The sequence below is a fragment of the Salmo trutta genome, chromosome 34, assembly GCF_901001165.1.
Source record: "Salmo trutta chromosome 34, fSalTru1.1, whole genome shotgun sequence".
Taxonomy (NCBI): Eukaryota; Metazoa; Chordata; class Actinopteri; order Salmoniformes; family Salmonidae; genus Salmo; species Salmo trutta.
This window is the reverse complement of record NC_042990.1, coordinates 36,792,089-36,814,800: the sequence shown is the minus strand read 5'-3', so window position 1 is coordinate 36,814,800 and position 22,712 is coordinate 36,792,089. Positions and strand designations below refer to the sequence as shown.

Genomic DNA, 22,712 nt, shown 5'->3' with positions numbered 1-22,712 from the left:
TGCCAAGGAAATTCATCTGTGTAAAACAAATAAAAGAGGTAAAATACTATGATATAGCTATAATCTCTCCCATCTCACGGAACAGGAAAAATACCTCTGCGAGGGAACTTCTTACTATTGATCTTTGACACTAGGTTTTTCTTCAGAGGGTGAATCTCAAATCTCCTGCGTACTTCAAGTGATGGGATTGACTGTTGACATAACCAAAGTTCTAGTCAGTTGTGTTTTTTCTGTTTTTGTCATGCTGTTATCTAAGGAGTCAGGAGTCACTCTCCTCTGCGTGAGCCAAGTAAACGGCTGACAAGGCTCCCTGCATCCCTACGCGTGGACACGCATCATCAAAGAACGCCAGCAGGCTGTCATACAAGTCAAATCATCAAGAGCAGAGGGGAACAGCTGCTGTAGAAGACATGGTGCATTATACTCATGGAGGATTATCACTGCTAAAAGGTCACAGAGACTTGAGAAAGACTGCAACAAAAACGCCTAAATACATTCAGAATGCCAAACAGGACAAAACATGAAGAAAACATGATTTTTTTTTTTTACTAAATGGGAGTTGTGATGATATACGTTTACCACTGGCTGTTTCATTAATGTCTTGGATAGGATTAGCAAATCTTGGTTAAGGTTCATAACAGAACAACTACAAACACTGATGAACACAAATCAATACTGGTCATGACTTTTTACCTTGTTGTAGTGCAGCATAGTAAAAGGGTGGGCGAAGGACATGTGTATAACTAATGGTACTATGACCCCTTAAGTCCTAAAAGCCACCCTTTTACTGAGGCATAATGATTGGTTCTTCCATGAACAGAGTGATCGACTGCTAGGGGAGGAAGGGGAAATGTGTTGTGGACCATCATCCATACTGCAACCATTATTAGATAGAATCATTATTATACCATTATAACCATTATCACATAGAATCATTATCATACCATTATTATCAGTAAACCACGCTCTATTTGTGAGCGTAAAGAATTACTCTGGAATCTACAACTCAATCATATTTAACCTATAAGTCCTTTACCTCAGTTGCTTCCCCACATGCTGTTGTATAATTGGAAAATCACATTAAATTCACATAATAGAAAATAAACAGCAGCATATCAACTGGGCTACCTTAGAGACTGGGATAATGGCCCCACTGGGCTACCTTAGAGACTGGGATAATGGCCCTACTAGGCTACCTTAGAGACTGGGATAATGGCCCCATTGGGCTACCTTAGAGACTGGGATAATGGCCCTACTAGGCTACCTTAGAGACTGGGATAATGGCCCCATTGGGCTACCTTAGAGACTGGGATAATGGCCCCATTGGGCTACCTTAGAGACTGGGATAATGGCCCCATTGGGCTACCTTAGAGACTGGGATAATGGCCCCATTGGGCTACCTTAGAGACTGGGATAATGGCCCCATTGGGCTACCTTAGAGACTGGGATAATGGCCTTACTAGGCTACCTTAGAGACTGGGATAATGGCCCTACTAGGCTACCTTAGAGACTGGGATAATGGCCCTACTAGGCTACCTTAGAGACTGGGATAATGGCCCCATTGGGCTACCTTAGAGACTGGGATAATGGCCCTACTAGGCTACCTTAGAGACTGGGATAATGGCCCTACTAGGCTACCGTAGAGACTGGGATAATGGCCTTACTGGGCTACCTTAGAGACTGGGATAATGGCCCTACTAGGCTACCGTAGAGACTGGGATAATGGCCCCACTGGGCTACCTTAGAGACTGGGATAATGGCCTTACTGGGCTACCTTAGAGACTGGGATAATGGCCCTACTAGGCTACCTTAGAGACTGGGATAATGGCCCCATTGGGCTACCTTAGAGACTGGGATAATGGCCCCATTGGGCTACCTTAGAGACTGGGATAATGGCCCCATTGGGCTACCTTAGAGACTGGGATAATGGCCTTACTAGGCTACCTTAGAGACTGGGATAATGGCCCTACTAGGCTACCTTAGAGACTGGGATAATGGCCCTACTAGGCTACCTTAGAGACTGGGATAATGGCCCCATTGGGCTACCTTAGAGACTGGGATAATGGCCTTACTAGGCTACCTTAGAGACTGTGATAATGGCCATACTAGGCTACCTTAGAGACTGGGATAATGGCCCCACTGGGCTACCTTAGAGACTGGGATAATGGCCCTACTAGGCTACCTTAGAGACTGGGATAATGGCCCCATTGGGCTACCTTAGAGACTGGGATAATGGCCCCATTGGGCTACCTTAGAGACTGGGATAATGGCCCCACTGGGCTACCTTAGAGACTTGGAAAATGGCCCCACTGGGCTACCTTAGAGACTGGGATAATGGCCCTACTAGGCTACATTAGAGACTGTGATAATGGCCCTACAGAATAGTTTGTAATTGAGCATGTTAATCTCCCACCATGTCTGAATAATGATGTAATATCTTTTAGATACTCTCCTGAGTCCCAAATGGCACCCTATTCCCTTTATAGTGCACTACTTTTGTGACGCACACTGAGTCTCTGCAAAGTCTTGTTGTTGGAAGCAAATATTCTCCATAATCACCATATTATCATTAATCCGTCTCTACCTCAGGAGGAAAGCCTGTAAAATCTTGTGGATTTCAATTGGATTCACTAGAAGAAGCTGCTGGAAAGGACTATAGCTCCTTCTAGAGCGTGAACCCCATCAAGGGGGTATTCCTCCCTCTCCGCTGACACACTCAAGCTTGATTTGACAGGTAGATTTGAATAGTTTCAGAGAGGTGTGATGACAAATGGCACCCTAGGTCAAAAGTAGTGCACTATATAGGGAATAGGGTGAGTAGGGCACTATATAGGGAATAGGGTGAGTAGGGCACTATATAGGGGATAGGGTGAGTAGGGCACTATATAGAGAATAGGGTGAGTAGGGCACTATATAGGGAATAGGGTGAGTAGGGCACTATATAGGGAATAGGGTGAGTAGGGCACTATATAGGGGATAGGGTGAGTAGGGCACTATATAGGGGATAGGGTGAGTAGGGCACTATATAGAGCCTTCAAACTCAACTCCGGACCTCCAAGACAGTTTCACTGCATTATTTCATTGTCGCCCTTTAATCAGGGTCTGATTTAGACCTGGGACACTCAACCATGCTCTCTAAAAGCTCCTTTTTAAATGAACCTCTCCTGGGGGATTAGTTTAAGGACACACCACAGTGTCAAACTTTAACCTCAAAACCTCTTTTCAGATTTTACACATTCATTCTCATCCCTGCCTGGTGCTTTTCTCCACTCCTTTGGTAAATTACTATCCCTTGAAAGCATTGTGTTGTGTTCACACCTGGATCCCATTGACTTCTGCATACAGGCCAACGAGGCTGTGCCTCTGGGAGTGACTGCTGTAAAACACAATTACAACCAGCTTTAAGCCATTTACTCAGCTCCCTGCCTCCCTTACACACACACACACACACACACACACACACACACACACACACACACACACACACACACACACACACACACACACACACACACACACACACACACACACACACACACACACACACACACACACACACACACACACACACACACACACACACACACACACAATTACACTAATTGTGAGGATCTGTTGGGTTGTTGGGCGACATGTCCTCCCCACCCACCAGCATTTAATGTCTTAAAATGAATACTGAGTTCTAACTGTAAGTTAATACTGAGTTCTAACTAAGTTAATACTGAGGTCAAACTGTAAGTTAATACTGAGTTCTAACTGTAAGTTAATACTGAGTTCTAACTGTAAGTTAATACTGAGTTCTAACTGTAAGTTAATACTGAGTTCTAACTAAGTTAATACTGAGTTCTAACTGTAAGTTAATACTGAGTTCTAACTAAGTTAATACTGAGTTCTAACTGTAAGTTAATACTGAGTTCTAACTGTAAGTTAATACTGAGTTCTAACTGTAAGTTAATACTGAGTTCTAACTAAGTTAATACTGAGTTCTAACTAAGTTAATACTGAGTTCTAACTGTAAGTTAATACTGAGTTCTAACTAAGTTAATACTGAGTTCAAACTGTAAGTTAATACTGAGTTCTAACTGTAAGTTAATACTGAGTTCTAACTAAGTTAATACTGAGTTCTAACTGTAAGTTAATACTGAGTTCAAACTGTAAGTTAATACTGAGTTCTAACTGTAAGTTAATACTGAGTTCTAACTAAGTTAATACTGAGTTCTAACTGTAAGTTAATACTGAGTTCTAACTAAGTTAATACTGAGTTCTAACTGTAAGTTAATACTGAGTTCTAACTGTAAGTTAATACTGAGTTCTAACTAAGTTAATACTGAGTTCTAACTGTAAGTTAATACTGAGTTCTAACTGTAAGTTAATACTGAGTTCTAACTGTAAGTTAATACTGAGTTCAAGCTGTAAGTTAATACTGAGTTCTAACTAAGTTAATACTGAGTTCTAACTGTAAGTTAATACTGAGTTCTAACTGTAAGTTAATACTGAGTTCTAACTGTAAGTTAATACTGAGTTCTAACTGTAAGTTAATACTGAGTTCTAACTGTAAGTTAATAAAGTGATAATGCCTGAGAAGCCGGTATTTGGAGGATATATTGGCACGGGTGTTGTTAGGCGCGAGACGAAGTCATGCCAATCTATCCTCCAATCACCGGCTTCGAGGGCATTATCACTTTTATACAACGGGTTACCAACATATTCAAATAATGATTTACATATTTTCATTAAAAAACGTAATTTTGATTAATTTATTCATACTATTTCATCCTTCCACAAGATCAAATCTAGGGTTTCTGTAACAGCCGTCGTATATAGTGGACCAAGGCGCAGCGGGTTGAGTGCTCATCTTAACTTTATTTGAACACGTAACAAAACAAAAACAAGAAAACGATCGAACGCACAGTATTGCATGCTACACACACAGCAGTGCAAAAACAACTTTCCACAAGGGACATGTGAAAACAGGGCTACCTAAGTATGACTCCCAATCAGCAACAACGATGTACAGCTGTTCCTGATTGAGAGCCATACCAGGCCAACACAAAGAAATACACAATATAGACAGATCATAGAAATACAAAACATAGAACATAACCAAAAACCCCGGAATACTCTAAACAAACACCCCTCTACATCAACACATATCCCAACAAACCCCGAACCACATAAAACAATCACCGCCCTGCCACGTCCTGACCAAACTACAATAACAAATAAACCCTTTACTGGTCAGGACGTGACAGTACCCCCACCCAAAGGTGCAGACCCCGGATGCACCTCACACAAAAAATAAACACAAAAATAAACCCCCCAAACTAAAGGGAGGGTGGCTGCCGTCACCGTGGTTCCCGTGCTACACCCCCCCTCCCCAAACCTCCTACTGTGGAGGTGGCTCAGGCTCTGGCCTTAGTCCCCCACCTAACCTGTCCACCCCCGCTGAATACCTCAGGCTGAAGCGCATCGCTGTAGACCTCGGGCAGAAGGGCGACTCTGGGAGCTCCGGACTGTAGGGCGACTCTGGCTGCGCCAGTTCCGGACTGTAGGCCGTCTCACTCAGTTTCGGACTGTAGGCCGTCTCACTCGGTTCCTGACTGTAGGCCGTCTCACTCGGTTCCAGACTGTGGGCCGTCTCACTTGGTTCCGGACTGTGGGCCGTCTCACTCGGTTCCGGACTGTGGGCCATCTCTCTCGGTTCCGGACTGTGGGCCATCTCTAGATGGGGCACTGTCGCCGGACACTCTGGACGGGGCACTGTAGCGGACACTCTGGACGGGGCACTGTAGCCGGACACTCTGGACGGGGCACTGTTGCCGGACACTCTGGACGGGGCACTGTTGCCGGACACTCTGGACGGGGCACTGTTGCCGGAAGCTCTGGACGGGGCACTGTTGCCGGAAGCTCTGGACGAGGCACTATTTCCGGAAGCTCTGGACGAGGCACTATTGCCGGAAGCTCTGGACGGGGTACTGTCGTCGGAAGCTCTGGACGGGGACTGCGCACTGAAAGCCTGATGCGTGGGGCTGGTAGTGGAGGTACCAGACTGGAGACACGCACCCCAAGGCTAGTGCGAGGTGCAGGAACAGGACGAGTTGGACTGGGCTGACGCACTGGAAGCCTGGTGCGTGGGGCTGGTAGTGGAGGTACCATACTGGATACACGCACCCCAAGACTAGTGCAAGGAGCAGGAACAGGACGAGTTGGACTGTGCTGACGCACTGGAGGCCTGGTGCGTGGGGATGGCTTTGGATACGCCAGACTGGATACACGCACCTCAGGGCTGGTGCGAGGAGCGGGAACAGGATACACTGGGCCGTGAAGGTGTACTGGCGGTTTCGAGCGCAGTACTGGCACCACCCTTACTGGCTGGATGCCCGCTTCCCCCTGGCAAATGCGGGGCGCTGGCACCGCGCACACCGGCCTGTGAATGCTCGGCCTCGACGCCGTGCGCATCACCCCATAGCACGGGGCCTGACCAGTAACATGCTGCCTCCGGTAAGCACGGGGAGTTGGCTTGGGGCTTAACCCTGGCCCAGCCAAACTACCCGTGTGCCCCCCCCCAAAAAATGTATTGGGGCTGCCTCTCAGGCTTAAATGCCAACCGTGTACCACTATAACAGTCCCGGTCCACTCCAGCATTCCTCTATGGTCCAGCCCCAGCTAAAATCTCCTCCCAGGTCCACGACTCCCGATAGCCTTTCTCCAGCTCCTTACCCCGCTGCTTGGTCCATTGTTGGTGGGAAGTTCTGTAACAGCCGTCGTATATAGTGGACCAAGGCGCAGCGGGTTGAGTGCTCATCTTAACTTTATTTGAACACGTAACAAAACAAAAACAAGAAAACGATCGAACGCACAGTATTGCATGCTACACACACAGCAGTGCAAAAACAACTTCCCACAAGGGACATGTGAAAACAGGGCTACCTAAGTATGACTCCCAATCATCAACAACGATGTACAGCTGGTCCTGATTGAGAGCCATACCAGGCCAACACAAAGAAATACACAATATAGACAGATCATAGAAATACAAAACATAGAACATAACCAAAAACCCCGGAATACTCTAAACAAACACCCCTCTACATAAACACATATCCCAACAAACCCCGAACCACATAAAACAAACACCCCCCTGCCACGTCCTGACCAAACTACAATAACGAATAACCCCTTTACTGGTCAGGACGTGACAGTTTCTGCCCAAGCCGGCTAGTTGTTCGTTCTATCGATTTGGTTGCCAGAGACGTGACCCAGTCATTGTCTTTTTGTTCTGTATCTATGGACGCAACCATACTGCCTGGCAACGTTCTTATCCCTTGCTTGCTAGCTAGCCAACTACGGCTAATTTAGAAACAGTGCAGCCAGAATAACAGCAAAGTAGCTGCATTTGCATTTCTTTAAGCTGTTTTCTAGTGATATTTATTTGGATACATCCATAACAATGAGCTAAGGAGGCGCGATTTCGCCTGGCACAGAACATATGCTCTCTCGTCAGGACACTGTTGTTCAGAGGAGCTAGCCAACAACACAACTAACACAATCACTTGAAACTGAAGCTGGAAAGACTGCAAACTAGCTGCACTTCATTTTGTTTTACCTGGTTTCTATTCATATTTCTTTGTCTGTCTGTCTGTCTGTCTGTCTGTCTGCCTGCCTGCCTGCCTGCCTGCCTGCCTGCCTGCCTGCCAGCCTGCCTGTATGTCTGCCTGCCTGTCTGCCTGCCTGCCTGCCTGCCTGCCTGCCTGCCTGTCTGTCTGCCTGCCTGCCTGCCTGCCTGCCTGTCTGCCTGCCTGTCTGTTCTCGACTCCCGACACGTTCATTACTATGGGACAGCTGGAGATCCAATTTCAATATAGAAACGATGTTGCAAATGTCGGAGAAACAGACAGCAAGGTTTATAGAAATCTCCGCTGTTGAAAACCTAAATGTTAGTCTAAAAGAAATGTGAGATAATGTCTAGATGCTTTTTAAAGTGGAGATTAAGTTTATAAATTGCCTGGCTGGGCTGATGAGATAGTGGATGGGCAGTCAGATGGAACAGAGTAAATAGGCATTTTAACAATATAGATTTAGCTGGTGGTACCTTGTGGAATAGACACCGGCTGGAATGCGGTTTTAACCAATCAGCATTCAGGATTAGACCCACCCGTTGTATAACACTGAGTTCTAACTGTAGTACTTGAGTAACGACCGCATTATTCTAACAGACCTTAGAAAGTACTCAACAACATTTCAGTAGTGTTTCTAAGTACTCCTCCACACATTTCAGTGTTCTTTCTAAATCACAAAACCCTGATCACCCACAGGGTTACATAAATTGCTGTAGTTTCCTCTAGCATGATAAATAGATAACACTAAAGAGAAAGACTGAGGACTTTGGAGAGCATCGTCTGTGACTAATCAGCTGAAAAGGTGATAGACCGATGCCTCGGTTTGCTGTTGACCTTTAACCCCTGACATCATGCAGACAGCCAGAGAGAACTGCGTTACATCCGAATGGCACCCTAATCCCTACATAGTGCGCTACTATTGATATAGGGATTAGGGAGCCATTTGGGACACAGCCTGGATAATCTCTGCTAGCCAGATGCTAACGCATCAGAGGTAGTACTTGGGCAGCACCTTGTGCCAACGGAAGACAATTTCTATGCATCTTGAGCGGACAGATCTGATCCACACAGACACACAGAGGAACTTGTGGTTTTGTAGATCTACTGTAGGTGAGCGTTATCTAATTCAAGGTCATAGGATGTCCTCTGTCGAAGTCTTTAGCATAGATGAGAATAAAAGTAGTGGAGAAAGTAGACAGGAAAGAGCTTGTGATACGAGGGATTCCAAAATTCTGTTCAGACTTCCATTTTGTTCCATTTGAATGCCTTGTGTCGTGGTAAACCCTTGCTGATTGGCTCTAGTGTCAACTAGGAGACTCATTGGTTCACATCCCAGCAGAATGTCCTCAAGCTGGGAGGAACAATGAGACGCGAAGCCCCTGTCTAGTGAGGAATAGGGTCATCGGTTTGGCACACACAAATAATGATACCATATAAATACCCCAACGGAAGGTTGTAACCTTGCCAAGGTGAACCAATGAAACCACTGACAACACAAGGAAGGTTTTTTTGTTGCTTTGCCTTATATTTGTAACACAGGCATGGTATGTGGGTCTACGGGGTCAGACACAGACAATAATTGTTCTGTCAGACCTACTGATATTGCTTGGTAATACATTTAGAACACAAATTGTCACACTGTCACAGCATACAAAACAGGCAACACTGACGAGAGAGAGAGAGAGAGAGAGAGAGGGGCTGTGGCATTGAAAATACAATGGAGCCTTCTCTCCACATCAGCCTGTGTGTGTGTGTGTGTGTGTGTGTGTGTGTGTGTGTGTGTGTGTGTGTGTGTGTGTGTGTGTGTGTGTGTGTGTGTGTGTGTGTGTGTGTGTGTGTGTGTGTGTGTGTGTGTGTGTGTGTGTGTGTGTGTGTGTGTGTGTCGTCCTAAGGGAACCAGACATGTCTTAATCACGTAGCCCCACACACCCCAACTGCATGCTAAAACATTGATAATTTCATTCCACTAAATCAAACAGACTGAGACAGTGCTGTCCTCCATTCCCTCACCTCTATTGGACGAAGAAAGGGGTGACCCCTCCTCGTAAACACTAGGACCGCGTCCCAAATGACACCCTAGTTCTTATACAGAACACTACATAGGGAATAGGGTGTCATTTGGGACGAACACAAGATGCACTCTGAGACGGAGGCAGTGAGAGAATCAACAGGACGGTAGACAGGAGGGAGGGGTTTCTCCTCACCGCTGATTCCCACTGGTGGATTACCTGGGGTTGCGTCTCAAATAGCACCCTATTCCCTATACCAGGACTCTCCAACCCTGCTCCTGGAGACATACCCTCTTGTAGTGAAATCCTACTGGAAGGTAGCTCTCCAGGAACAGGGTTGGAGTTAAAACCTACTGGATGGTAACTCTCCAGGAACAGGGTTGGAATTAAAACCTACTGGACGGTAACTCTCCAGGAACAGGGTTGGAATTAAAACCTACTGGATGGTAACTCTCCAGGAACAGGGTTGGAGTTAAAACCTACTGGATGGCAACTCTCCAGGAACAGGGTTGGAGTTAAAACCTACTGGATGGTAACTCTCCAGGAACAGGGTTGGAATTAAAACCTACTGGATGGTAACTCTCCAGGAACAGGGTTGGAGTTAAAACCTACTGGATGGTAACTCTCCAGGAACAGGGTTGGAGTTAAAACCTACTGGATGGTAACTCTCCAGGAACAGGGTTGGAGTTAAAACCTACTGGATGGTAACTCTCCAGGAACAGGGTTGGAATTAAAACCTACTGGATGGTAACTCTCCAGGAACAGGGTTGGAGTTAAAACCTACTGGACGGTAACTCTCCAGGAACAGGGTTGGAATTAAAGCCTACTGGATGGTAACTCTCCAGGAACAGGGTTGGAGAGCCCTGCCCTATACAGACCACTAGTTTTGACCAGAGCCCTATGAGTGCAGGTCAAAAGTAGTGCACTATATAGGGAATAGGGTGTAATTTGGGACACAGCCTTGGTAATAACCAGGAGAAGGACAGCAAACGGACACATACTACTTAAAGAGATTTATTACCCATTCATAAGCCCTACATAACCCATTCATAAGCCCTACATAACCCATTAACAAGCACTACATAATACTTAATCAATGCTTATGTACTGTTTATGAATGTGTAATGAAGTCTTTATGTAGGTAACCTTCAAATAAAGTGTTACCAACCGATCATTAACTATGTGTTTACCTGATCCACAGCCAATTAAAGCATTATTCTGCAGAACTATGTAGGTATAGATCACACATGACATCTCTATCATCATGCACTTGTTTTGGTCTCTGGGACACGTGTTTTATTTTACTAGCTGTTATCAGAAGCACATCTGGGGCTCCCCGCCAGATTCCAGTAGTTTGGTTTTTAAATAGATTACACAGTGAAGACAGTCCCTCGTTAGAATGGGTTTCCACCTCCCACATTCGGATGTGCTTGCTATGTCCTGGAAACAAGCAATGCTTTGGCAATGAAAGACAAATTGATTCCTTCAGTGTTGCCAAGTGCCAAGCCTAACTGCCACCCAGTAAACAGACTGGGAAATGTCTCCAACTCATCTTTCACAGTATGGAGTATTGTTCCCCTCTTAAAACAGAATGTCTGCCAAACTGATCCAATTCGTCTGCAGTCCTCCAACACTTGTGTTTATATATCCACATATATATCCATATTTATATATCTATGGGTAGTCCGAGAAGCAAGGTTTCTAAAGGTTTGTATCTTCAGATTGGAAGCTGCTCGACACTGTAGAGAGGAATTCAGTGTCGTACTTAGAAGGGTTTCTGTTATAGCCTCCTTTCTCAGTTTCAGGAGTCAGTGAAAACAGTGCACAATTATAATCCAACAGAACAAGCTCCTACTCCTGGTAGTGGATATATCAGCATCCATGAGGATCTTTCTTTATAAGCTGCTTTTAAAAAACAGAGGACCCTGATATGGGGCCTTATTGAGATATGGGGCCCTTACTGGGTCTCACTGGAAAGGCCCTGAGCCGAAACTCTTATCCCACTGAGAACACTGCTGCTCCAACTGGTCTAGCAGTCTGTCCACCGAGTCCTCCTTATTGTCCAGCTTCAGGTACCTGCGGGCACAGCCCAAATCTAACCTGGGCCAGCTGCGGTGCTTCTGCTCCTGTACACATCCAACCATGTTCACACACACGTCCAAGCTGCGCTCCCTCCGCGTGGGCTTGGGCTGCACTATCTGTGGGTCCGCCCCAGGTCCCCCGGGTCGCATGGCCCCTTCCTGTAGACGTATTACAGTCTGGGGCCCGTGGGGGCCTGGGTTAGTCCTGTAGCTAAGACTGTAGGAGCGCCTGGGCAGCATGGCTGTGACCTCCGACCAGTCGTCCCCTCCCAGAGTGGACATGGAGCTGGCTGACACCAGACAGTTGTTGAGCTTAAAGAGGTGAGCGGGCTTAGGGTCTGGGCTGGAGCCCCCTACGCCTGGCTCACCACCACCACCACTGCCCCACCGCGTGTTGAAGTCTGTCTTGCTGGAGTTGCAGGAGTTGGAATGGGAGGAGTGGAGGGAAGGGGTGGAGGCTGACTCCTGGTGGTGTAGAGCCTCCGTCTGTACGGTGGCCTGCTGGTACGTATAGTCAGCCCTCTCCTCCTCCTCCCGGCTGACTCTGGTCGTCTGCAGCAGGGGCTCTGAGCTGGCCAGCTGCTGCAGACAGAGGATGTTAAGGTGGGTGGCAGGCAGACTGCTCACCCACTGGTAGTGTCTGGCCATAGCGTTGGCTGCTGCCATGTCTGAGAGGTCGGCCGAGGGCACGGCCGCCGACACCGAACAGATGACGCTCTGCATCTGGGCCAGCAGCATCTGGGTCTCCCTGTCGCGGTTCTCGTACAGCACCGTGTTGGCACAGATGACGATGAACAGCCCCACGCCCATGATGACTGGTCCCAGGAGCTTCATCCGCTCACTGTGGATCAGACTGGCTGTGGTCAGGAGGCTCTTAGCCCCCAGGCTCCAACCGGATGACTGGGGCTCAGAGACACCCTTACCTCTACCTCCTGCTGCTCTGTCCACAGAACCAGAGCCTTGTTGTCCAAGTCCAAGGAGCTGTGATGATCGGTGGGTCCGGTAGGGCCAGTACCCAGCCACTGCCAGAGCCGTGCCCACCACCACCACGATGACCCCCAGCACTAGGAAGGCTCCTGGCATGGAGCGGATGCGCAGCTTGCCTTGGATCAGGCCCTCCTTCTTCTTCCGGCCCCGGAGGCTGAAACCAGACATCCGTTGGCGTGGGGAAGGAGAGCTTGGCGTTGGGCCCCCGGGGGCCCCGGCCTTCTGGGTCTTCATGGTGCGACTCGGTCCAGCACCCTATCGGAACACTGTGGAAGAACAGCAGGTTAATAGAAGAGACTAGTAACGTGGCTTCTGCTTCCTGTATAGTTTTTATACTGTTGTTGATATTGTTCACCTCCCTTCCTCCCTCCCTTTCCCTCCCACCCTCCCCTTCTTTCTACTTTGTTTTGTTTCTCTTTTTAATGTAAAGTGTGTTATGACCCATGTTAAATGCACTTTAAATAAACTTGGACTTGACACTGCAGAAGCTGCACTGTATCCTGTAAGCAATTAACTCCTTATCCTCGTAGAGACGGTGATCATAGCTTCTGTTCTCACTTTCATACTGCGGATACTTTCTTGCTCTATTGTTCTACTGTAAAAACAGCTTCTCGGGTTTTTGATATGTGACACAACCAAATGTTCCCCTGTTGAAACTCTTTGTTAAAAATGTTTTATTTAAGAGGGAGATAATAAAGGTATTTCGTTAATGTTTTTATTCCTTTGGAGATTAACAGATTTATTACCATGTTTTGCATCACTGCACTTTTTTTTCATTTTAATCTTCACAGAAAATCATTAAAGTTAGATAACTCTTTTTAACAAACCATTCCAAACCTTTCATGTCGTTGGCGAGCTTGTAAATTGTAAAGGTACAAACAAAACCTGGGGAAAACACTCTCTCACGTGGTGTTCTACTTGAGTGTACACATGACCATAAACAAGGTGAAACAGCTTAAAACGTTTTAGCTGCAATTAAGCTGCTAAGCAACAATTATTTTAAAACCTAGTGTCTCTAGTACCAAGATGATCTGATAACACTCAAAACACATGAAAGTCAAGTAAATCTTTAAAACGTTGATTCCTTGGGCCTCCTGAGTGGAACAGCGGTCTAAGACACTGCATCACAGAGCTAGAGGAGTCACTACAGACCTGAGTGGAACAGCGGTCTAAGACACTGCATCACAGAGCTAAAGGAGTCACTACAGACCTGAGTGGAACAGTGGTCTAAGACACTGCATCACAGAGCTAGAGGAGTCACTACAGACCTGAGTGGAACAGTGGTCTAAGACACTGCATCACAGAGCTAGAGGAGTCACTACAGACCTGAGTGGAACAGCGGTCTAAGACACCGCATCACAGAGCTAGAGGAGTCACTACAGACCTGAGTGGAACAGCGGTCTAAGACACCGCATCACAGAGCTAGAGGAGTCACTACAGACCTGAGTGGCACAGCGGTCTAAGACACTGCATCTCAGAGCTAGAGGAGTCACTATAGAGCCGGGTTCGATCCCGGGCTGTATGACAACCAGTGATCGGGATTCCCATAGGGCGGCGCACAACTGGCCCAGCGTTGTCCGGGTTAGGGGAGGATTTGGCCGGGGGGGGCTTTACTTGTCTCTTCATGCTCTAGCAACTCCTTGTGGCGAGCCAGGCGCCTGCAGGCTGACCTCGGTCCGTCAGGTGAACGGTGTTTCCTCCGACACATTGGTGCAGCTGGCTTCCGGGTTAAGCGGGCGGGTGTTAAGAAGCGTGATTTGGCGGGTCATGTTTCAGAGGACGCATAACTCCACCTTCGCCTCTCCCGAGCCCGTTGGGGAGTTGCAGCAATGAGACAAGATCGAAATTGGAGGGAAAAAAGGGGTAAAATACCCCCAAAATACTACAAAAATAACAAAAACGTTAATTCCTTTGTCACACATAATCAACATGTCCTGTTCATTTAACAAAAAACCTTCTGCATCCCAAATCTTACTGTATTCCATACAGAGTGTGCTTCTTTTGACCAGAGCCCTGTACAGTGAATACAGAGCAATACTAATGGCTCTTTTGTAGGCACCAACTCCTTTTTGTAGGCACTAACTTCTTTTTGTAGGCACTAACTCCTTTTTGTAGGCACCAACTCCTTTTTGTAGGCACCAACTCCTTTTTGTAGGCACCAACTCCTTTTTGTAGGCACCAACTCCTTTTTGTAGGCACCAACTCATTTTGTAGGCACCAACTCCTTTTTGTAGGCACCAACTCCTTTTTGTAGGCACTAACTCCTCCATGGTTCATTGGACAAAGTCTATGGGGAAATGAAAATAGAGTCTTTGTGGGTTTTTTGGGATAACCGCTAAAAATGAGATCTTATACGTTTTGTTTTATGAGATTATCTTCATCAGCTAACATCACTTCTTGTGAATTTTGAGGCATTTTTGTCATTAAAAAAAAAGCACAAAAAGACTTCATTGTCCATAAAGGTCATGTTATATGACTGATATTGTCTCATAGAACAAAACTTATAAGATTTCCTAAACCTGTGTTAACCTCAGACTTTATTTTCTAACTTTATCCCAAAACCCCATTATTTTCTCATTCCTTTTCCCCATAGGAATGGCTAAACAAACCAGAGGGAACTCATTTCCATTTTTTTTCAGGACTACAAGCAAGCGCGCTTTATAGGGTGTCATTTGGACTCAGCCTCACTCTGGCCAGATAACACAGAGAAAAACAGCAACGCTGGACTTAAATGGTGGAACTGGCACATGGTGAAGACATGTCTTTTCCACTGTTTGGTAAATATTCATACACAGAGACAGATGGGGGGCCACAGGCCACATCCTTTGGCTTGAGTTCATCAAAGCACTTTAGATACGGTTTAGAATGAATGATGAAACCCGGCACAACTTCATAGGCTCCGTACTGGTCTCCCAAAGGACTTCTTTAGTCATAAACTATATGTAAATGAAGTGGCAGAGTCTGGTAGCAGCAGGTGTGATGTGTGTTTAGCATAAACGTGTATATGTGTGTGTGTAGCATGAATGTGTATGTGTGTGTGTAGCATGAATGTGTATGTGTGTGTATGTCTGTGTATTTCCAGCTCAAGTGTTCAGCAATCTGATGGCTTGTAGATAGAAACTGTCTCTGAGCCTGTTGGTATCAGACATCTTGCTCCGATACAGTCTGATGACTTGTAGATAGAAACTGTCTCTGAGCCTGTTGGTATCAGACATCTTGCTCCGATACAGTCTGATGACTTGTAGATAGAAACTGTCTCTGAGCCTGTTGGTATCAGACATCTTGCTCCGATACAGTCTGATGACTTGTAGATAGAAACTGTCTCTGAGCCTGTTGGTATCAGACATCTTGCTCCGATACAGTCTGATGACTTGTAGATAGAAACTGTCTCTGAGCCTGTGGTATCAGACATCTTGCTCCGATACAGTCTGATGACTTGTAGATAGAAACTGTCTCTGAGCCTGTTGGTATCAGACATCTTGCTCTGATACAGTCTGATGACTTGTAGATAGAAACTGTCTCTGAGGCTGTTGGTATCAGACATCTTGCTCTGATACAGTCTGATGGCTTGTAGATAGAAACTGTCTCTGAGCCTGTTGGATCAGACATCTTGCTCCGATACAGTCTGATGACTTGTAGATAGAAACGGTCTCTGAGCCTGTTGGTATCAGACATCTTGCTCTGATACAGTCTGATGACTTGTAGATAGAAACTGTCTCTGAGCCTGTTGGTATCAGACATCTTGCTCCGATACAGTCTGATGACTTGTAGATAGAAACTGTCTCTGAGCCTGTTGGTATCAGACATCTTGCTCCGATACAGTCTGATGACTTGTAGATAGAAACTGTCTCTGAGCCTGTTGGTATCAGACATCTTGCTCCGATACAGTCTGATGACTTGTAGATAGAAACTGTCTCTGAGCCTGTTGGTATCAGACATCTTGCTCCGATACTGTCTGTCTGACGGTAAGGGAGAGAACAGCTCCTGGCTGGGATGTGTGGAGTCCTTGATGATGCTGTGTGCTTTCCTGAGGCATCGTTATAACTAGATGTCCTGGGTGGGTGGGAGGACGGTCCCAGTGATGTCCTGGGTGGGTGGGAGGACGGTCCCAGTGATGTCCTGGGTGGGTGGGAGGACGGTCCCAGTGATATCCTGGGTGGGTGGGAGGACGGTCCCAGTGATGTCCTGGGTGGGTGGGAGGACGGTCCCAGTGATGTCCTGGGCCATCTTCACCACCCACTGGAGGGCCTTGCGGTCGTGGAATGAATAATTCCTGTACCAGGCCGTGATGCAACCGGTCAGGAGACTCTCAATGGCGCAGTGGTAGTATTTGGAGATGACCGAGGTGGCATGCTGAATTTCTTCAGCCGCCTTAGGAAGTCGAGACGGTGTTGCGCCCTGTTGACAAGAGTGGTGGTGTTGTCGGTACATGACAAGTCTTCTGTGATGTGGACACAGAGGAACTTAAAACTTGTGACTCTTTCTACTGCAGTCCCGTTGATATGGAGTCTCAAAGCGAGGGTACTGGAGTCTCAGAGCGAGGGTACTTGAGTCTTAGAGCGAGGGTACTGGAGTCTCAGAGCAAGGGTACTTGAGTCTCAGAGCGAGGGTACTTGAGTCTCAGAGCGAGGGTACTTGAGTCTCAGAGCGAGGGTACTGGAGTCTCAGAACGAGGGTACTGGAGTCTCAGAGCAAGGGTACTTGAGTCTTAGAGCGAGGGTACTTGAGTCTTAGAGCGAGGGTACTTGAGTCTCAGAGCGAGGGTACTTGAGTCTCAGCGCGAGGGTACTGGAGTCTCAGAGCGAGGGTACTGGAGTCTCAGAGCGAGGGTACTTGAGTCTTAGAGCGAGGGTACTTGAGTCTCAGAGCGAGGGTACTTGAGTCTCAGCGCAAGGGTAGTCCCTACTGTGGCATGTAATTTACAACACTACTTTGAATACCATCCTCATTTAGTTTGGCTTATTTGACCTCTGTGGAGACGCAGGGCTGGTTTAGACAGCCACTACATCCTAAATGGCACCCTAATGCACTATAAATGAAATAGGGTGCAATTTGGGATACAACAAAACAGTAATTCAGTTCAGTCAGAGATGTGGATCAGAATTCAGTTTTACATTATCAATTTAGACCCTGTACACAGTCAGGTTGTACAACTGATGCACAACACATTTGACACAATCGTTGTGGTGCAACAGAGAGTTTGGTATGAACCAAGATGTTCAAGATACCAAGATAGGGCCTAATAATTTTTTGTGTAGAAAAACAAACAACCATTGTGTAAAATGAGTTGTACTTGTGTCCAGACCAGAGAGTTATAAGTTCAAATGCCATCTGGGTGATCTGGATAGTTAAAGATGCGCTATGCAGAAATCGCTCCACCATTTCCTGGTTGTTAAAATTCTAATAGTTCACCTCATTTTAGTTTATGTGACAAAACAAGCACGTATAGTTTAGAGCACCATTGTACCATCTAAACCTCCGTGAAATATATTTTCCATAAGCAAAAATATTGTATTTTCAGCTGTTTGAAGCTGGTGTACAAAACCTAAAGTAAAAGACGCAAAAACAAAACGTTAGGACGGGAAACATAGAAATAGAACACATAGAATAGCTCTACCGCTTCTTAGACTTGCGTTCAATGAGAATGACAGATCTATAAATAACATTTCTACGTGAATTTGGTCTGGTTGCCCAAAAGTGTACATATAGCAGCTTTAAAAGCATGTACTGCTGCTAATTCCACTCTCACTAAGAATAGTTACCTGGCTGCATGGAGAAAGAACATTATCTCTAGTTGCCTGGCTACCTGGAGAAAGAACATTCCCTCTAGAAGACTGGCTGCCTGGAGCAAGAACATTCCCTCTAGTTGCCTGGTTGCCTGGAGCAAGACCATTCCCTCTAGTTGCCTGGCTACTTGGAGCAAGAACATTCCCTCTAGTTGCCTGGCTACTTGGAGCAAGAATATTCCCTCTAGTTGCCTGGCTACCTGGAGCAAGAACATTCCCTCTAGTTGCCTGGTTGCCTGGAGCAAGAACATTCCCTCTAGTTGCCTGGCTGCCTGGAGCAAGAACATTCACTCTAGTTGCCTGGTTGCCTGGAGCAAGAACATTCCCTCTAGTTGCCTGGCTACCTGGAGCAAGAACATTCCCTCTCGATGCCTGGCTACCTGGAGCAAGAACATTCCCTCTAGTTGCCTGGTTGCCTGGAGCAAGAACATTCCCTCTAGTTGCCTGGAGCAAGAACATTCCCTCTAGTTGCCTGGCTACCTGGAGCAAGAACATTCCCTCTAGTTGCCTGGCTACCTGGAGCAAGAACATTCCCTCTAGTTGCCTGGCTACTTGGAGCAAGAACATTCCCTCTAGTTGCCTGGCTACCTGGAGCAAGAACATTCCCTCTAGTTGCCTGGTTGCCTGGAGCAAGAACATTCACTCTAGTTGCCTGGCTACTTGGAGCAAGAACATTCCCTCTAGTTGCCTGGTTGCCTGGAGCAAGAACATTCACTCTAGTTGCCTGGCTACCTGGAGCAAGAACATTCCCTCTAGTTGCCTGGTTGCCTGGAGCAAGAACATTCACTCTAGTTGCCTGGTTGCCTGGAGCAAGAACATTCACTCTAGTTGCCTGGTTGCCTGGAGCAAGAACATTCCCTCTAGTTGCCTGGTTGCCTGGAGCAAGAACATTCACTCTAGTTGCCTGGTTGCCTGGAGCAAGAACATTCCCTCTAGTTGCCTGGTTGCCTGGAGCAAGAACATTCACTCTAGTTGCCTGGCTACCTGGAGCAAGAACATTCCCTCTTGTTGCCTGGCTGCCTGGAGCAAGAACATTCCCTCTGCTCATATGGCCACTGATCATAAATGAGTGAGGCAAACCAGATCCCACCTTTCATTAGCTAGCTGTTTTTTCCACTCTCACTTGTAATGAGTCAGGAACAAGCAGTACTACATAACAGTGGAATAAACTTCATCTTTTGTTTAAATTCTATAAGATATGTATTAAGTTCTATAATTATCAGCTAAAGTGACTTTGGTCCCAAGACAGCCTCTTATAGCAGGGAGATAATAAGAACGTTCCTTTGACAGTCCACTCTCAACATGTAAATCACGTGACAGTGTCTGCGTTTTTACTGTTTCTCTTAATTCCCCTTGGTAATCGACAAAACACTCAGGGCAATATTCTTCTACTGAATCCTGTTCCTAGGCATGTATGACGCACGGTAAATCATTATTTTGAAAATTGCCAAGCTCATTGACTATGCAAAAGAGGTCCACATACTATGTAGGAGTAGATCCATGCGTCGTGCTTGCAATATCTATCCGTTATTATATGAATTTTTTATCTGCACTGATTAGCTTACAAATATTGCGTGCAAAACGCTATTATGCGCACACCAAATGAACTATATTACTATTACTATATACTCGACTACTTTATCAATTAACTGTATAATAAATTGAGTACAATATACCTTGAAGCCCCATATTGGGATAATGTTACAGATATCCAAACCCCCTCGCAAATAACGGTTTTATGTCGGTCGCGTCATAGCAGGCTACGGGGGAGAAAACGACGGAGCGGTACTACATTCCTTCAGTACATTGCCCAGTCTCATTGTGCACTGGTCAGGGTTTGCGGGGAAAATATCATCTTATTTTGAATTTCCTCTAAATACAGATCAAATCTCCCAAATAACATAGAGTTGAAATAGGCTAATAGGTGAGGGGAAACCAGACCGTGACAGCTTCACTGATTGTCTTGAACTTCAGTAGATGCGCGGTGTCAAAATAAAATCTCTTTCTCTTCTGACCTACAAGGAAAGTCTACATTGAACGTGAATTGTCTGAAGTTGGCGAATCCAAAGATTCCGCAACACTGTAACAATCTTTCTACAAACGGTTGAGTGATGATAGCCTACTTTTGAATGTTTATACCGGGGAAAGTTATAGCCTACTTGCCTTTGATGCAGAATTCTTCGTTTATATTCATTGTCCACCGACACATATCGATACAGTATCGTTTGGTTTGTTCTGTCATGTAGCCTTAGGATCTTGTCCGTGAAGAAGCTATTTAATTTGCCTATAATTTAAACCAAAACGGATCAAGGATGAGTGTGGTTCTGCTGCTCGCCGTCTCCTATAAGCTCTATCTCTTATTCAATACGTTTCTAGATATCCTTTTCGTTCGTTACTGGGGAGAAGAAGAAAAAAAAAAGGATTTTCAAAAGCATTAGCCAAAAATGACGCTACATGTGGCCGCCCCCCTCACTAGACTGGCGGAACATTCCCTCCTCGACTTTTCTTTAGCGCTTTCATTCCTTCACGATCCGTGATGCTATGCGCACTGCACTTCCGTGGAAATGGAGCAGTGGAGCACGCTGCTCTTGAAGGATTCTTCCATATGCGCACTGTTGACTGACTGACCGACGATCTTAATCGTAGTCGACCATTAGAAGTGGTCTCAATAATACTTAAATGTGGAAGGCTAAGCTCATTTATAATTGGTGGTCAAGTTGTTGTACCTGGTAATTCGATCAGATAAATATGCCAATTTAGTATGGCCCTGCAATTGATGTGATAATTGAAACCAAAACATTGGAAGGGAATATATTTTATTCCCATGGTTACTCATTGCTAATTACCCTTGCCAGTGAGGGCATTTCTATCAGCATGAATACAAGGACTACCGGTCAAATTAGTACTGCCATCTTGTGGTTAAGCAAGGGCACATACCCCAAACCTTTATGGTCCACCATAGAGCCCCACAGTGGAGGTGTCATAATACCCATAAAACCTAGAGATCAAACAGGGAAATGGTTCCAATAGTTTTTCCACCATTTCATTTATCCCCATAGGAGATTTTAGAGACACTTAAAATAAGGGCTGTGTTTCATGTAGGCTTACCCTGGTGTGATGTTTTGATAACCATGTAAATCTCTCTAGGAGACAGTGACTTTTATTAATATATTAGTCTTTATTTACTCTGATTCAAAAATGCTAATTAGCATCAAAGTAGACCATGCAAAACTACAAATCCCTGCACGTCAGCTCGGACACCTTTGCTAACAGGTATTTTGTCAATTTTAAACTTGCACCAGAAAGTTCACAGAATTGTCCATTTAAAGAATTTGAGCCAATGTATTAATTGGTCATGTATTCATTATTCATCTGGTCACCCCCAAAGCCAATTCCTCCTTTGGCCGTCTCTCCTTCAAGTTCTCTGCTGCCAATGACTGGAACGAACTACAAAAATCTCTGAAACTGGAAACACTTATCTCCCTCACTAGCTTTAAGCACCAGCTGTCAGAGCAGCTCACAGATCACTGCACCTGTACATAGCCCATCTATAATTTAGCCAAACAACTACCTCTTCCCCTACTGTATTTATTTATTTATTTTGCTCCTTTGCACCCCATTATTTCTATTTCTACTTTGCACTTTCTTCCACTACAAATCTACCATTCCAGTGTTTTACTTGCTATATTTTATTTACTTTGCCACCATGGCCTTTACCTCCCTTATCTCACCTCATTTGCTCACTTTGTATATAGACTTATTTTTCTACTGTATTATTGACTGTATGTTTGTTTTACTCCATGTGTAACTCTGTGTTGTTGTATGTGTCAAACTGCTTTGCTTTATCTTGGCCAGGTCGCAATTGTAAATGAGAACTTGTTCTCAACTTGCCTACCTTGTTAAATAATGGTGAAGAGAAAAAAAGAAAAAAATTACTACATTTAGAGAGTTAATCCAGAGATTCTTACCTTTGACTCGATTCGGCCGTGTCATCCAGATCATGGCATTTATAGTTCTTTAATGATAGTCACATTAGCATTTCATTATTTTTGAGGGGGTGGGGGGGGGGGTAAATACAGGCAAATATATTGAAGTCACCTCATCCTAGATAGATTTACACGGTTATAAAAAAACATCATGCCAAGTTAACCCTTCATGAAACACAGCCCTTATTTTAAGTGTCTCTAAAATCTCCTATGGGGGAAAAAAATGAAATGGTAGAAAAACAAT

The 22,712-nt window shown here is 45.5% G+C and overlaps 1 protein-coding gene across 1 annotated transcript; it reads right to left on the bottom strand.

The window, feature by feature from the left end:
* Positions 1-10,629: 10,629 nt before the first annotated feature.
* Positions 10,630-21,143, bottom strand: LOC115174107 (transmembrane protein 200A). Its single transcript, XM_029732785.1, has 2 exons — positions 20,646-21,143; positions 10,630-12,962 (listed from the first exon to the last, which is right to left on the bottom strand). Exon 2 carries the CDS (start codon positions 12,928-12,930, stop codon positions 11,596-11,598), a length of 1,335 nt encoding a protein of 444 aa, XP_029588645.1. The 5' UTR covers positions 12,931-12,962; positions 20,646-21,143; the 3' UTR covers positions 10,630-11,595.
* Positions 21,144-22,712: the final 1,569 nt, after the last annotated feature.

What these genes read in the sequence shown, in the direction of transcription:
- LOC115174107 (XM_029732785.1), bottom strand. Translation starts at nt 12,930, where the DNA reads ATGAAGACCCAGAAGGCCGGGGCCCCCGGGGGCCCAACGCCAAGCTCT.